This window comes from Mus caroli, unplaced genomic scaffold, assembly GCF_978045245.1.
Source record: "Mus caroli unplaced genomic scaffold, Mus_caroli_1 scaffold_6, whole genome shotgun sequence".
Lineage (NCBI taxonomy): Eukaryota > Metazoa > Chordata > Mammalia > Rodentia > Muridae > Mus > Mus caroli.
In genome coordinates this window covers 25,860,672-25,877,995 of record NW_028227261.1, presented here as the reverse complement: position 1 = coordinate 25,877,995, position 17,324 = coordinate 25,860,672, and the positions used below count along the sequence as shown (strand labels likewise).

The following is a 17,324-nucleotide window of genomic DNA, read 5'->3' as shown; positions in this document are numbered from 1 at the left end:
CTTCAGCAGGGTGTGTGTGTGTGTGTGTGTACATGCTTGAGTTTATATGATGTTGAGCCAAGGTTTCTGCACACGGAAAATGCTCCACCACTGAGCTACATTTCTAGCCCCTTATTCTTGGTGTACTATATAAAATATCCCCAGTTAAGAATCTTGAAAAAACTGTGATAGAAGAACTGAATATATACTATGCAAATATTTAATAAATATTCCTGAACCAAGAGAGGAAGGTTGGACAGCATTTTGAGTGTGTGCATGAATACAGTACCTATACATTCCTGTGTGAGGAGTGACAGAGGCTGACCTTAGATGCTATTAAGACCAGGTCTTTTTGAGTCTTGCTGCTCTGTATGTTAGACCAGCTGCCCCAAAGGCTTCTGGGGAATCTTGTGTCTCTTCCTGTCTTCCTGTAGGAGCACTGGTGTGGCTGGTGCTCCCTACCATACCCACCTATCTATGTGGGAAAATTAACTGAGGATTCAAGCCCAGGTCCTCACCCTTAGAGGCAGGTGCTTCACCCCTGAGCCACCTCCCCAGTTCAAATTTATTTATTTATATATATATATATATATATATATATATATTTTTTTTTTTTTTTTTGGTTTTTTTTTGAGACAGGGTTTCTCTGTGTAGCCCTGGCTGTCCTGGCACTCACTTTGTAGACCAGGCTGGCCTCGAACTCAGAAATCCGCCTGCCTCTGCCTCCCGAGTGCTAGGATTAAAGGCGTGCGCCACCACGCTCGGCAAATTTATTTATTTTTAAAAGATTAATTAATTAATTAATTTGATATATGAGTGCTCTGTCTACATGTACACCTGTGTGCCAGAAGAGAACATCAGATTCTATCACAGATAGTTGTGAGGCAATATGTGGTTGCTGGGACTTGAACTCAGGACCTCTGGAAGAGCAGCCAGGGTTCTCAACCACTCAACCATCTTTCCAGCCCTCAATGGGCTATTTTAAAAGGCTACTTCTTATATAAATATCCAACATTAAAAAGGTAATCCTGATTAGTTACAAAATATACCACCACTTTAAAGTATAACTAGCTCATTGCTGTTTCTAAGCCTCAAAGCATCTCTTTCTATGTTGTAATTACCGAAATGTTTGCTTTCTGAAATTAATACCCTCCAAGAGTGCCTTGGATTTAGCACCTTGCAACAAAACCCACCATGGTTATTAAAAACTACCAGAGGCTTCATAATCTCTATATTTTGTTTTGTAATTTGTCAAAAAGAAAAAGAAAAAAAACTCACTGGCTTTCTAAGTACCTACTTTGTGGTACAATCAACTCTGTACAGTTGTCCATGACTTGTGGCTAGTTGAAACCCACTTTTATCTCAAGAAAAGCTGACACATTAAACTCTTATCAATCAGCGTTTCTGTATGTTAAGAAGAAAGGGATCTGTTAGGCTTTTTAAAAAGTGGTATACTGATTTAAAGTTTGGTGTGTGTATGCACGTGTGCAAGTAGAGTGACCTGTTGGTGCACATGGAGTCCAAAGGTTGATTTAAGCATCTTACTCGGTTGCTCTCCATCTTATTTCTGTGGCAGGGACATTCTCTGAACCCAGACCCAGCTGTTGTAAGATCATCCTTTTTCTACCTACCCCAAAGCCCCAGGGTTACAGGTGCACATTGCCATACCTAGTTTTTATTTTTGTTTTTTAAGATTTATTTATTTAATACAAGGACGCTGTCACTGTCTTCAGACACACACCAGAAGAGGGCATTAGATCCTATTTCAGATGGTTGTGAGCCACCATGTGGTTTCTGGGAATTGAACTCAGGACCTCTGGAAGAACAGTAGGTGCTCTTAACCACTGAGACATCTCCCCAGCCCTACAGACAAGTTTAATAAGAAAGTGGAATGGCAGAGGTGACCATAGGATTGGGGGTACAAGGCTCATACAGACACCACGCCTCCAAAAGCACATTACCCTTGATCTGCAAACCCAGTAAGAAATACACTGCACTGTACTGTTAAGGCCCAGAGATCCAGATGGAAGTTATCTTGCTAAGCATAGAAGGAAGACACCAGCAGAAGAGTCCAGCTCCTGGTCCTTAACTAGGGTAAACAATAAATATTACAGTCACATGTATTAGCAAAATTGTAATATTCCCAGATGGTCTGCAACATGCAAGGGGAAAAAACCGTCAACCCCAATCCTGATAGCATCAGTTAACTGCGAGTGCTCTGTCTCAACAGCCTTCTCTTAAAAAAAAAAGGCAAAGATTCATGTCTCAGGAAAGAATGCTTTAACTGCCCCAAGAAAAGGCTTAAAAAATCCATCATATGTCACTATATGCTAACATGGTAAATATTTATAATCTCTTCTCTATTTTGAGGAACTATAAATGTCAGTGCTTTCCTTGATTGTATAACAACCAGTAGGAACATCAACCTGGTAATTAACAAAACAACATTTACTTCCAAAATCGCTTTTAAATGGGCACTTGCAATAAAAGATAAATCAGATGTGGTAACGGCTTCTTCTGTAAAAGCCATGTGTAAACAGCACATAAAGATGACAAGGCAGGCAGCAGTAGCCCATTCTTCAGCCAAAAAAGGAAACAAATGAAGAAAGAACCAAAATTACTGAAAAGAAAACCATCCCTGGTCTTCAAGCCCCGAAGCCCGTAAACAATAGCTCCCACCACTAGCAGCTTCCACAGGGACACAGCCATGGGGATAAACTAACAACACTTGCCTGGAAGGAGGAGATATAATCCTTCCATCTTTACCACAATGCACTTCTCCTCAGCATCATCTCTTCCTTGGTCCTAACCCCTATCTTTTTTAGTTTGTATGCTGGAGAAAACTCTGGTTCTCACTAGAGTTTCCATGAGACTCAGTCCTGTTCAAGGGCCACGGCTGTTCCCCGGGACACGGAGCTTCTATCTGGGTAAAGAGCTGCTCACTTTACTAGACTTGATAAAACTGTTTTCAGGATAGAACATACAACACGGCCTTTCTTTTCCAATGAAGGCAGTGAAGCTCGCCAATAACAGCAATTCTTCAAATAGTTTTGACCCTTTTTAAGTGCAGGAGATTGACCCCAGCACTTCGTACATGCTAGGCGTGGTCTTTATGGTTTTCTGAATAGTCCTGTTATTAGATTATCCCCGAACAGGTGACTGTAAAAGCAAACAGCTTCAAATCCCATGCCTGATGCAAAATTTTAACTATTAGCTAATAGAAAATTTTGCCTTGGCACTGCACTCACCCTTGAGGACTCCACAGATCAAAGGAACATCTCCCACCCGAGCAGATCTGCAGAAGTCAGAGTGCTTAAGCAAAATGTTAAAGATTATGCTGAACACGGCTGAGAGGACAGAAAACATCGGTGGTCAGTTTTACTTCATTACACTGTGAAGGGTCAGGCAGAGCAATGGAGGGGGAACTGCAAACCAGCACAAAAACTCCAGTCATTTGTGATGGAACATTAGATCTGTAAGTGAAACTTCACAGAACCTCATTTGCAAAACTTATTAAAGCTCCTCTCTCTCTTTTCTTTTATGAGGAGGGGACTCACACGGGCCTTGACCTCATTGTGTAGACAAAGCTGACCTTAGATTCCCGATTCTCCTGCCTCTGCCTCTCAAGTACTGGATTACAAATGTGTGTCACAACTCCCAGCTTCATTATGTCTTAATAAACACTTAAAAATTATACTTCAATTCAATGCCTAGAAAACAGACCTTGATTCCACGGAACTACACGCAATACAAAGGAAAATCCTACAGTAATGAAATGGCTTTCTGGGCTAGCATTTTCAACACATCCTGAAAAGGAGCAAGGCTTAGAGAGACACAACAGCATTTTTCTATTACTTAGACATTAGTACAAGTATATATCTTGAGCTGGTAAACAGACCACTTCAAAGTGTGGAGTGTTTGGTGGTTTAAACACAATAAAATCTGGAGCTGTCACCCTGAGAGGGTTTACTCAAGGTGGGACTAGTGGTAATCCCTCTTATTCCACAGGACAGGAATAAGCTCTCTTCCCACCCACGTATTCACACCCACATATCCACACCCACTCCACTCTTCAATCTGATCAGAATGGCAAAAACAGATGGTTAATAAATACTGATTTATTCAGTGCTCTTAAAAAAAAACACAAAAGGCAAGTTAGCATAATAAAATGTGGCAATTACACATTATTGTGACTGGTTAAGTTGGGTTAGAAAAATTATTTTTAAAACTTGACACAAGTCAAATGAATACAATGCTGATTTAAGACAATATTCTTAAGAATTGAACACATGCAAAGAGATGCCTCTGTATCAGGACTAGGCAATTCCTGGGTGCAGACAGTATGTTCTAGGCAGGCATCTCAAGCCAATCAGCTGAGGTACAAGCCCCCCCCCCCCCCATCTCTTTTGGATCTGCCTGTGTCCAGTATCACCAGCTCTAACTTCCTTAACAATTACTAGCAATCAGAGGCTGGCTTTCATTGAGACCTAGTCACCATAAACCTACATAATAATAACACAATTAATGTGAGAAAAACATCAAAGAAAGTGTCCCCAAAGAGACATTCTGTAGCAGGTTTCTATAGGCATCACACCATGCTAAAATGCTAATGGATAAACAGTTTATTTAAGTAAATTTAACAGCCAAAGGATCCTGGTCAGGAGACTGAAAGGAAAGGAGCTTGGGATTTATTAAGAAACACTCCTAATAAGCAATAATGTAAGGCCAAAAAGGGGAGCAAAGCCAGTTTTAAAAGGACATTATTTTCTGCTAACTTACCAAAAACAACTGCCCCCAGTGGACGCTGATCCAGGGACTTCCCAAAGAAGTTTTTTTTTTTTGTTTTGTTTTTGTTTTGTTTTTTGTTTTTGTTTACAAGAATAATTCGAAAAGCAAATGAGTCCCTTAAATGCCTAATCTTAAATCTATGCAGCCGACTAGAACACAGGCGTGCTCTAAGTGCTCAATGGAAAATCACTTCCTTTAGAAAGGGTTCTTTTCAATTATGCACATGTGTGTGTGGGAGTGGCATGTGCACCTGAGTGCCGTGCTGGCAGAGGCTTGAGGCATGGCATCCCTCCTGGAGCTGGAGTTACAGGCAGGTATGAGCCACTCAGCTCGAGCACTGCAACTGAGCGGGGAACTGAACTCAGATCCTCAGAAGGGCAGCAAGCACACTTAAGCACTAAGCTATCTCTCCAGCCCCCATTTGTTTTCAAAACATCCTTATTACATAATTTTAGAATCTGCCTAAAGAGAAGGTATTTAGGAATTACATTGCTTTATTCTGTATGAGAAAATCGAGGCAGACCTTTTAAATCCAACCGAAACAAAGTGGGTAGATGGTAGCAAGTTCTATTAAGACCACGGTCAATGCAGAGAATGTGGGTAAAGACAAGGGCACTGTGTCGGTCATGGGATTTCATGTTCCAGAGAAGAAACGTTTTCCAGTTTCCATAAACAAAATAGTACCAAAGCCAGGGAAGAAAAAAAAAAGGAAACCAATCAGCTTTCTAGTCTGTGAGGGAAATCTGAGAACTGGTCCCCACAGGCCAAATTCCAGTCTATCTTTGTTTTTGTATGTCCATGAGCTAAGAATAGATGGCTTTTATTTTTTATTTTTTTAAAGAGTTATTTATTTATTGTATGTAAGTACACTGTAGCTGTTTTTATACAGACACCCTAGAAGAGGGCATCAGATCTCATTACGGATGGTTGTGAGCCACCATGTAGTTACTGGGATTTGAACTCAGGACCTTTGGAAGAGCAGTCTGTGCTCTTAACCACTGAGCCATCTCGCCAGCCCTCCGAATAGATGGTTTTTAAATGGGTAGAGAAAAAATATTTAGTGGTATAAAAATTGTACAAAAATCAAATTTTGTGTCTAGTGATTCTGACTGAGATGTAGTTACACTGAGCCCCATCTCATTTCTTGCTGTGGCAGAGCTGAGCAGTTGTGAGAAGCCTGACACCTTACTGTGCCACTCCTCAGAGAAGCTGTGCCAACCACACATCTACCTGACGCGCAAAACCCAAAAGTTTGATAGATTTTGTTTTTAGAGCATATAAAACAATAGAAAAACACCAGATTGATATCAGTGATGTATTTCAGATAAACAAATGTTCTGCTAATGACATCATACTCCAGGTTGAACTTAAAAACATATGAACATGTACACCAGTCTTGGTAATACATTTTGGACTGAAAATAGTTGATCGATAGCTATGGTAAAGGAAAACCAAACCAAATTACAAGATTGTTAATAAGAGAGACCAACATTTACCATAGTGGCATCCAACCTGAGGTCCTTTAAGTAAAGCAGGGACTACAGCTCATTAACTAGAAAGCTCTGCACAGGCTTTCTTGGCTGCCTGCACTCAGGGATTAGGCATATAGTGATCAAATTTGTCTCAGAACAAGACAGTCCATGTAAAAGATAGAGTTACCCATTACCATCTGTTATTAGTAATTTAGTTCACACATTGATGACTTGTTATATACAAGGCAAGCTGGTACCTGGGATCCACAGGTGGCAGGCGGCAAACAAAGAACAAACCAAAGACTCGCCGCTGACACAGACAGCAGTCCTCAAAGGCTAAGAACTAAGATTAACCCCACAAGAGAGCTGCCTTTAATTTAACAAGAAGTTTCACGAAGAGGTCAGAGATTTAGTTCTCTTTCTTTTTTGAAACATGGTCTTCAGAGTGTAATCTGGTCTGGCTTCAACTGGCTCTCCTGCCTCAGTCTCCCAAAAGTCAGCTTGACCAGTTCTGTACAACCACACCCAACTCAAAGAAACTCTACAATCCCTGCATTCAGGATTGATAAGCAAAGCTATGGAGAAGCTCCCCAACTTAATGGACGAACGAGTGAGTTCAGCTGTCCAAATAACACAGTCATCTATCATGGGAGGTGAGCAAGCACAAGCTGCAATGCCAGCTTCTAAAGCTCTAAATGACATTGTTCTAAGAGTTGAATGTCAGAGGCAAGAGGACTTAAGATCTTTCAGACCCAAGCATCAGAAGTGCTGTCTTTCTGCATCCTTGCAGAGAGCAGGCAGTAACCATGTTTTCCCGTTCACCTCTCTCTCTCCTTTCCCCTTCCTACCTCCCACCACCCAGTCTTCCTTTCTGCTTTTCATTGTGCTGGGGGTCAAATCAGGGCCTCATGAATACCAAACACACTCAGGAGCTGAGCTATGGCCCTTTTCTTTAAGACAGTGGGGACGAAACAAGAAGCTAACTGCCTTTTGTTGATTTAGGGGTCAGAAAAGATAGCTGGGATTTTGTTTTCCCCTTTTTAAATCTTAGACATATCTATTAATTACTCCAAAGAGGATTGTAAGCATGGTAGAAGGAAGGACATTGTAACCACCCAGTCACAAAAAAATGAGGAAAAACCTTTCAACAAGCTGCCATCTATTCATATAGATAAACTGTTACTAAAGTTATTTCATTTTTAGCCTGTATTTCTGACCTGTGGAAATAATGAGCAATGGTAACAGGAATTTTATTTACTAAATAAAATCCCCTGAGGGTCATAGCCCACCCAGTCCTGGCCTAACTCCAGAGGCTCCCTTACAAGAGCAGACCTTCCTAACCATCCAGTTGCCTGTTCCCAGCCAGTCTCAGGGGGCTTCTCTATCTGCTCTGATATAAGGGGATCCTAAGGCATGAGAGGTGACCACGGCTCACTGACATTAGTGTAGTGATATAGAGGAGGTGGCTGAAGGAATCCCACAAAGCAGACAACAGAATAGAAGGATTTGTCTCAGGTTCTGGTGTCAAGGTCACAAAGAGCAGTGGGTGAGTAGTTAGTAATGAGGAAAGGGAGGCTTTCATGTGGAGAACTGTGACCTTCACGACGACATCATCTGTCTGAAGCATAAAGGCGGAGGGCAGACTTCCTCAAGGGAGCGACAGTGAGACAGAAGTTCACCTTGCTCCTCAGCGCTCAGTAGTACTGAGTAAATGACAACTGGGTGTAAGCATGCATTCTTACTGGTGACAACCCCTGAAAGTCTCAGGGATATTGAGTGCCCTGTGGGTTTATCATAGAAACCACCACAGAAGTGACTTAGGAAGTCTCTGGGTTCCCCAGTGATAGCAGGGCAGCTCTAGAGGTGATTCCAGTCTGCTCTTGATCAACAGGCAGACCCCTCCTTAAAGTTTTTACTAACCATGTAAACAAAGTTGTAAAACTTGCAAGTGGGATCTACTTTATACTACAAATGCTAGCTAGCAATAAGCAAACAGCTAAAAGACAGATGTACAATATAGAAACTGGGCTTATTCCTAAGTGCGCGCTGCTCAGAGAACACCATATGAATTTATTAAGACCTGGATAAGTCTGGAAAAGCATTTTTAACTTTCCTAGTTTTTGAGTACTTAGTCACATATCATCCAGGATCAGCCAGAAATAAATAAACATGGTTGTTTGCTTACTACAAGAAGAATCTCAAGAGGTTCACACGTGTCTGCTTTTTAAAAATTCTATCTTCCTAGCTCCTCAGGGACCGACGACTGAACATCATCACTTCCTGAAACATGGTGCAGAGTTGTTCTCATGAGGTAGTTTGTCTGTTTGGATGTAGGTGGAAATATGGGCACCAGATAGTTAAGACCTCCTCAATTCACTCTGGAAATGATTCACAGGAAAACAAGGCAAAACCGCAACACAGGTCTGTATTAATATCCTTACTTCTGGACCTACCATCAAGGAAAAACTGGGTAAAGTGGTACCCAGTTACTGGAATGCCCATGATACCGAGAATGGAGTAAAGTGGAGGAGAGAAAGAGATGCCGTCTGCAGCTTCTTGTATTGGCAGCATTAACTGGAGCCCACCCAGGGCTGGAACAGCTGATGTTTGTCCTCCAATAACTATGACTATATCTTTTGAGCCCATGCTCATCAGCTCTGTTCAATATAAGGACTTGGTATCCATTTATCAGCAGCTTTACCAATAAGAAGTAGCTCCTTTGTTAGCAAAGATCTCTGAAGATCCTCGCTACACTTCAGAACATTGAACAGTAAACTTTTAATGGATTTGAAATAATTCCAATATAAAAGGAAAAAAAATTCCAGGGTGATGTTTACAATAATTAATAAAAAGTTGTGTACAACAATGAAAACTGGAACTGTAGGAAATATGATTTGAAAGTTACAAAAGTACCGATAAAATTTTAAGGTTAATTTTTAATTCCTAAAAAAAACTTACAATAACATAAAGAATGCTAGTTTCAATTGTTACTTCATTAAGGAAATCTTACATCTTTTCACAGGTAAGGAGACTTCCTCACGACTGTCGTGGTCTACCTTGCAAAGCAGTTCTTTAGAGGGCTTTGCAATCCCTTTTCTTACGAGTGAATCAAGAAATATGCTGATTTACAAAATGTTTTTATAAATAGACATTACTTGTAACACAAACCATATATATCTAGATTTTTTTTTTCTTAAAAATCTAGCCTGGTCCTTGCTTCTTTTTCTAGTTTTTTCCCCTAAGTCCAATAATGACAGAGTATACCATAGCAGTTTTCAGTAACTATCAGACAATCCTATCTGTCAAAACAACAGATCAATACTACTGAGCACTGAGGAACAACAACATTCTTGCTTTTACTGTTTTACTCTCTCTTCCTCCCTCCCCCTCCACCTTTTCAAAGGCAAAAACCATCTTTAGAAATTTCACTGACCAAAAAGCACTAAGAAATAATATAAAAGATAATAGTCTCAACGTGATGACTCTAACTCAGAGTCCAAAAATAGTATTTGAGAAGTTAACAACTCATCCACATTGATGCATCGAAATGCCGTAGAAAGCAAGCGACGTCATGCAAGGTTAATATAGTAAGGTGAGAAACCACCAATTTAGCATCTAAGCAGTGCTCAGAGGCGGGTGTGCTCACATCAGGGAAGCCTCAGAATCAACATGCAAACCGGACACATGTCGCAGTGAAAGCTTAGCTCCAAGGCTACTGATTAGAAACAATTGATTTTAACACAAGTGGGAGAACAGGTCTGAAGTACAAGGAAACAGTATCGTTTACACTTATTATAACAGTTAAACATTGCTTCTAGCAACAATTACTTGTACCATAAGAAGTAACAATATTTTAATTTAGAGAAAAGTGTGTTGACATACAGATCTCAAGTTAATCTGTACTCCAGGACTTTTAAAGGTAGGTAGTCTGAAATTTTCCACCCTGGCTAGAGGCCACGGGACACCAGCACCATTTCCCTAAACAAAATGAACTCTCTACGCATGAAAAGACAGCATGATTCTTCTCCACACCAGGCCGAATAAAGTTGCCTATTCCGTACAGCTCATAAACACTCACGAAAAGGCCACAGGTGTCAGAGCCCCTTGCAGAAAAGGCCTTTTGTATGCACTGATTAGACACGCTAAGAAAAGGAGCGGTTATGGATCTTTTGGATTAAAATTTTCATTTTAAGGCTTTTCAAAGGTTGGGAAGTCGAATTTCTTCTTAAACTACAGAGCCCATGCCACAGAAATGGCTATAGAAGACTGAGAAAATAGTCCATGAAATGTTTTCAGAGTGTCCCAGTCTGCGTGAGACACTGAGAAGGGGACATAGCAGGTCAACAGTAAGAGCGTGCACGGTAGCTTTGGGGTGAGTACCACCTACCATACACTTCCATCTGATTTGCCTAAAGTTAACTTTGGGGTAGGAGCACTGGTGGGCCAATCCATCACTACTCCTTTTTCCTCACAATGTATACTCTGCAGAGATTCACATTTTATTATTGACAGGAAAAAGAACCTCCAGAGGTCCCTATGACAGTGAACGCTCAGGATCCGAGGCGTGACGTGGGCAATTACACATTCCAAGCCAGAGACAGAGTTCGGTGGTTTTAGTCTTGACATGTCAGATGAGCACCCTGTTTTCCAATCACAGAAAGATCAACCACCAAACAGCCAGGGCAAGGACCAGGAGAAAAGACATCATGAAAGGAATACGAGGCGACGGAAAAACACTAGAGTAGAGGTGGCACTTTTTGAGAGCCTTGTGTTCCTCGGGGATTGGAATAGAAACCTTGGGAGCAATCTCTTCATTTTCGCGCTGGGGCAAGGTTCTCTCAGTGGATCTCTCTGGCCTTTTACTGTTCTCTTCACCCTGTACTAACAGAGCACGTTCTTGTGTCTGCTTTCACAGTAGAAGATCAAGAAAGACAGAGAGATGAACAAAATGACAGATGGAAAATGCTTAAGTGATTCTTGGGGATGTGCAAAGGCGTGGGAAGATCTCCTGGATGCTCCTGATGCTCTAGCCCCTTGCTACTTTGGCAATTTACCCTGCGGGTTTAACTATGTGACTGAATTAAAATTTAGTGTTTGGAATAAATCAGTGTTGCAACACTTGGGAGTTCAAGCAGTCACCTGCTTCCCCTCTCTCTGTTACTTATTGAGGCTATTCGTGCATGAATGTTTTCCACACATGGATTCCAGGTCATTTTTAATTGCTTTGATGCTGCCGCCAATCATCAATGCATCAGGCAGTGTCAATAACGAAGCATTCTGCTTGCCGTGAATGAAGTTACTTTTACTAACAAACAGAATGGCAGAATATAAAGAACAATTTTTATATCTCTTCAGAAAAAGACTCTGACTGCAATAGCTCAGTATGAGAATTTGATTTTGCTCAGTGGAATATTAGTAAAGACTGCAAGATAAGATCAAAATTATAAATTGTATTATGTGTCTCCAGGGTCTACCCTGGGGTGGGGCAGCCACAGAGAAGAACAAGAAAGGCAAACGCAGCCCCACAAGACCTTAGTGGTTACACAGCCTGGAAACCCTGACTGAAATGGTTATGATCAACATGAAGGTTTATAAACTTAGCAAACACTTTTGATAACGTTTAAGGGAGTCTCCCCCAGCTCCCCAGTTGGTCAACTTGGACCTTTTCTTCCCTGCATCCCTGTATCCTGCTATCCATGGTCAAGGCAGATGGCATCTATGAGAGGAAAAACTTGGCTCTGAGTTCCTTTAGCTGAGCTAGCCTTCTCTGGTCGGTCTGGAAGCTGAATACCGGTTCTTTGCACACCCCTAAGTGATATGTATCAGGGATAAAGTAGCTAGGGCACTGGTCAGCAAAAAGAATAAAAGGAAAGACAGGATGCAAAATTATAATGATTTTTAAATGAAGATAAGGTGGGAGAAGAAAGACAACATAAAAAGAATAGGGTATAATTAAATTCATTTTCTCTCTGAGTACATATTAACAATTTCATGCAGTTTTTTCAACCAGCCATGCGCTGAAATAAGCAAACTGAGGACTGCAGATGCTGCAGCAGTGAAGATGTGGTGTGTGGGGCAAAGGCTGTGGGTGTGGATTTACTAGTGTAGCCAAAAGAAAAACATGATTCAGCCACTGTGGTTGAGTCTGGGGTGCTCTGGTTAGTGCCATGACAAGAGCGAGTTCTGCGTGAACAGCACAGTCACAGCAGCCGCGTTACCTCTGGCCCACCAACCTTTCTTTCCGAGGGGAGGATAGAAGTTTTCTTCACCTGGTTATACACAAATTATATAAGTTCAGTTGCCTTGCAATGCAACGACAAAGCTGCCAAAGGTAGGAGAGGTATCCCCAGAGAGCAGACACGTTAGCCTAAACAGCAAGATGTGCCAGAAGTGGAATTGTCCCAGCACAAAAGATTAAGATAGTATAGTTATTTATTCCTTCCTTCCTTCATTCAGAGGGAGTGTGTGTGTGTGTGTGTGTGTGTGTGTGCATGCACCTGCATGCATATGCATAAAGCTAAAATTATCTGAGCACTTTTCCTGGATCAGTTCAAGTTTATAAGAAGTCATTTCTTTCAAGTTCAAAGAATGGTACCAGCATCCCCAACCCGCCCTCGGATGATCTCTACAGGGCTTCTATTCAAAGATATAAGCTATTTTCTGAAAATGGAGACCAATACAAATTTACCAATGCCATCTAAGAAATCATCAAGTTACTTTCAGAGTTCAAATCAGAACTTCAAGAAAAATATGCAATTACAGTTTGTGTGTGTGTGTGTGTGTGTGTGTGTGTGTGTGTGTACGTGGTGTATGTTAATAGATGAAATAGTAACAAGCCATTCACATGAAGAACACCAGGTAAGCAAGGATGTTTAAGATTCTCTAGGCCCAACAAGACAAATAGCTTGTTCAGAGCATTTATTAGGCTTTGGTTGGCCAGATCCTCTCAGTCAATTCACAGCACAACTATCCTTGAACCTTCCCGAGTCTTATTTCTTTTTTTTTTTTTTTTTGGTTTTTCGAGACAGGGTTTCTCTTTATAGCTCTGGCTGTCCTGGCGCTCACTTTGTAGACCAAGCTGGCCTCGAACTCAGAAATCCGCCTGCCTCTGCCTCCCGAGTGCTGGGATTAAAGGCGTGCGCCACCACGCCCGGCTCCGAGTCTTATTTCTAAGGATACATAGAAATGGATTATCTGCCTTTCAGAGTGACAGTCTCACCCAGAAGGAAGGGTTATTTTGCCAGTTCAAAGTACATACTATATATAGACTTAGAGCACAAAACATGTATACATGTATTCCGGGAAGGGGGTCTGAGGGGACAACTGAATCCACCCAACCACTCGGGTGGCTATTCAGCTGCCTGTTACCGAGGTAGCCTCCTACCTCACTTGTGAAACTGCTAGCTAATTTTAATCCAAATTTTAAAACTACAAAAGATATTCTTGGAAGAGTTTTTATCCCTATCTGCAGTTCCAGAAACTAAGTAATAAATGACATATCTGGATAGATTACCAAGAATCCTAAAAAAAAATTTAAATCCAATTTTTGTTTTGTTTTGAGAGTCTATATCTGGTTCAGCTTCAAAATTCTATATTTAGATGATCCTTCTGCCTCAGCCCCACGAGGGTTGGAACTGCAGGTGTATGCCTGGTGACCTCAGGACTTTACTGGAGATACTGGTTTGCTTTTCACAACTAGAGCTGCTACTGTTTGGGGGCCACAGTGAGCACATTACATCAGTCACTAAGTTTATATAGATGGCACACCGACTAAAGAGAAAGACATCTTAGATATAAATTTGACAAGATACTACCTTTATACAGATTTATTTATTCTGTAGTAGGGTTTCCAAAGTAGGAAATGGCAACAATAATAAAGAACAGACCCTGAAAGGTGTCTCTGGCCTCTTCTGATCGTAACTGTCTCATAAAACAGCTGGTTGAAGGTCTGATGTTATGCAAAATCAGCCATCAGTTGTTTTTCTGAAATTGAACATTCTACATTCTCTGGCTTCAGGGCGACTTTTGTTTCTTATATAACTGTGAGCCATCATTCCAGACATTTCTAAGTTGTTCAAATAAAGTTTTAAAAAAGATGAACTCCCTTGCAACTGTGACCTTACTAAGCTTAGCAAACTCTCTGGTCTGGGAAGGCACTTTTTCAATATAAACAAAGCTTTACTGGCATGAAGTCAGTTTATAAACACAAACTAGCCAGAAGCAGGCAGCTTTGAGCATTTCTCACTAGTAATTCTAAAGGACACCTACAACCAGACCGAGCTACCTAAATGATCAGGAGTGTTTTATAGCAGCAACACACGGTTAAGGTGTCAAAGCCAAATTTCAGCTCTAAACTTTCCCACCCAGACTATTAACATACATAATTAACATACTTATTGCACACAGACTCACGGTCACGTGGACACAGTACTCACTCCATCTCCAGTAGGGACTTGCCCGTTGATGTTAAGAGTCCGGAAGGGTGAGTGTGTGGATAAGCGCTTGTCCCACTCGCTGGGCCGTGGTTCGGGTACCGATTCCATAAAGTTCTTTTTCAGTTCACTGATGCTGGCATGGTGCTTTTTGATCTCTTCTTGACTCTTGTCTAAATCCTACAGTTGAAAGGATAAAGACACAAAACAATAAATACTTGGGGACAAGAAACACACGTAGGGCAACCCAGCAGAGTGGGCACTGCAGAAAACACCACTGAGGACAGGCGTTACTGGCCTGTAGTTTGCATTTAGATTGTAAATATACAACACTGTATATTCCTTTGCCTCTTTTAAAAAACAAACAAACAAAAAACCCAAAGTGCTGTACTTGGAAGCAGTGAAGCTTCACAGACCATAGCTCCTGCAGTTAAACTGCTCATGAGGTGCTTGCTCCTTGACTGTGTCTCCTCTGCCACCAAGGATGCAAAACCAGATCTCTACCACTTTATCCCAAGAAGGCAACCCCGCAACTCCATCAGCCTCAGCTTGAGGAGAACTGATTTAGGCTCAGCTCAGGCAGGATGGAGATAGCAATAGGGAAACTGATGAATGAGGGGCAAGGTGAATGACCTCAGCTTCCACTAGCTGCTGTCCTTGGTGAGCTGCAACTGAGAATCCCCCTGCCCCCTTCACTGTAATACCTTCGCGTCTCTATTATTATTAAGGCCTGTTTTGATCAGAGAACTTATTACTAAAATTCTTATTTCCAGACTTCCAAAGTCAATTGTTTCTACCTCTAATAAAATGACTTTGAAGATTTTTTTTTTTTTAATTATTCACCCATATGTGTCCAAGTCAGGCCAGAGGACAGCCTCAGGTATTCCTCTGAGGACAGACATTGACCATCTCTTTTGAAGCAGGGTTTCTCACTGACCTGGAGCTTACCAAGGGCTAGGCTGGCTGGCACCACAAGGTACAGGGATGCTCTGGTGCTCACTGCCCCAGCTCTGGGGTACAAGTGTGCACCCCCACGTCCAGCACTTTCACATGGGCTTTGGGGATTAAACTCGGGTCCTCACACTTTTTTTTTTTTTTTTTTTTTTTTTTTGGTTTTTCAAGACAGGGTTTCTCTGTATAGCCCTGGCTGTCCTTGAACTCAGAAATCCGCCTGCCTCTGCCTTCTGAGTGCTGGGATTAAAGGCTTGCGCCACCATGCCCGGCACCCTCACACTTTTACAACTAAGCTATCACCCCTATTTTTTTTCTGTTTTCAATGTTTTCCCTATGATATAAAAACCCCATGGTTTCCGGTTTCACTTGGGCCTTCCTGGGACTTACACTGGGGGAGTGGCTTGGTGATGGGGTGCTTGTTATCAAGCACAGGGCCCTGGCTTTAACTGCCAGCACCACCCACAAAGGACTTCCAGTCTCAGTCAATAGAGCCTCATATCTCTCCTTGATAACTTAAAACAATCCAACTGTCCCAGCAGTTTGAATATTAGGCAACTGGAGGTCACCTAATAGATGAAAGGTTCTTCAAGACAACACTCTAGGAAGAGACAATCCAAACTAAGGCTAATAAAGCATAGGCTAAGACATAGATCGGTTGTTGTTGTTGTTAAAGGGATGGGTAATAATTTTTTTTTTTACCAGGGGCATCAGACCAAAAGGAGTCCGATAAATTTAACTTGAAGACAAAGACTCAAATGTTCCTTGTCTACCAAATACATGCACATACAAAAGTTTAAGTTTCAGGTCACAATAGTTGGAGCCTGCAGCTATAATACAATCTTGTTTAATTCCCATTAGGGCAGCATAGTATCAAAGAAAAGCATGATGCGGAATAGATCCCCGGCATGCTGTGTGAACTTTGGAATTTGTCTATTTTTGGCATTGTGGGAAATAATTTCACTTTGGAAAACAAAAATAAAAACAATACGGATTTTTTTTTTTTTTGGGATCAATTTTTTTTTTCCTTCCTCCTTGCAGGCAAGAAAGACCTTCACTAAATAAAAGCCCTTACAACTAAATAAAACTTTCTCCAAATTGCTATCTAGGGGAAAACAATACAAAACCCAGGGACTCGCATAACATCTGGATTCTGGAGTTGCTCCTTCAGAAACTCATGAGCCAACTACTCTCTCTCTCTCTATTTTCCCAAGACTGACCTAAGTGTATGTGCTTTGAGAGCAAAGAGGAAACTAACCCCAAACATAACTAGCATCTCTCACTTACTAAGAAGAAATGTGAGCCTGTCTTAGGAACGTAAGCTTCTCCGGGGGAAATGCCTGTGCTACAGCTGAAAACAAGAAGATAAGCACATTCAAGCTCAAGACTCAGTCCTGGGCTGAGCAGCTGAGACCTGTCAGGCATGTGAGAGTCTGTGACCCAGCTCCTCACTTGATGTTAAATCTGTTTGGACCAAGAACAACCTAACACATTTGGGATGATGAAAAGTGCAAGCAAGGCAAAACAAAACCAACCACGAGATACTGGGATAAACATAATTCAGACCCAGCCTGAACTGAGCCTGATGATTTGTGACTCTTCTTGCCTAGTTTTTGATTGGTTTGGAACCTGAGAAAATATATTTTTCAATAAAACAGCTAGCTTCTGAGGGAGCTTTCTCCATCCTTCTTAGCTGTTTTAT

At 41.4% G+C, this 17,324-nt stretch overlaps 1 protein-coding gene across 20 annotated transcripts in view; it reads right to left on the bottom strand.

Moving 5' to 3' along the window:
* Epb41 (erythrocyte membrane protein band 4.1) overlaps positions 1-17,324 on the bottom strand; it is a 147,909-nt gene that overhangs the window by 17,313 nt on the left and 113,272 nt on the right. For 8 of the 20 annotated variants that reach the window (XM_029476056.2, XM_029476053.2, XM_029476057.2 and 5 more), the window contains 2 exons: positions 14,675-14,851; positions 12,473-12,508 (listed from right to left, as the gene is read on the bottom strand). In XM_029476056.2, coding sequence (XP_029331916.1) covers positions 12,473-12,508; positions 14,675-14,851 — 213 coding nt within the window. Of the gene's footprint in view, positions 1-10,971; positions 12,085-12,457; positions 12,509-14,674; positions 14,852-17,324 lie in introns of those variants that run through there. The other 12 variants (XM_085838893.1, XM_085838901.1, XM_085838896.1 and 9 more) reach the window with 5 other exon arrangements.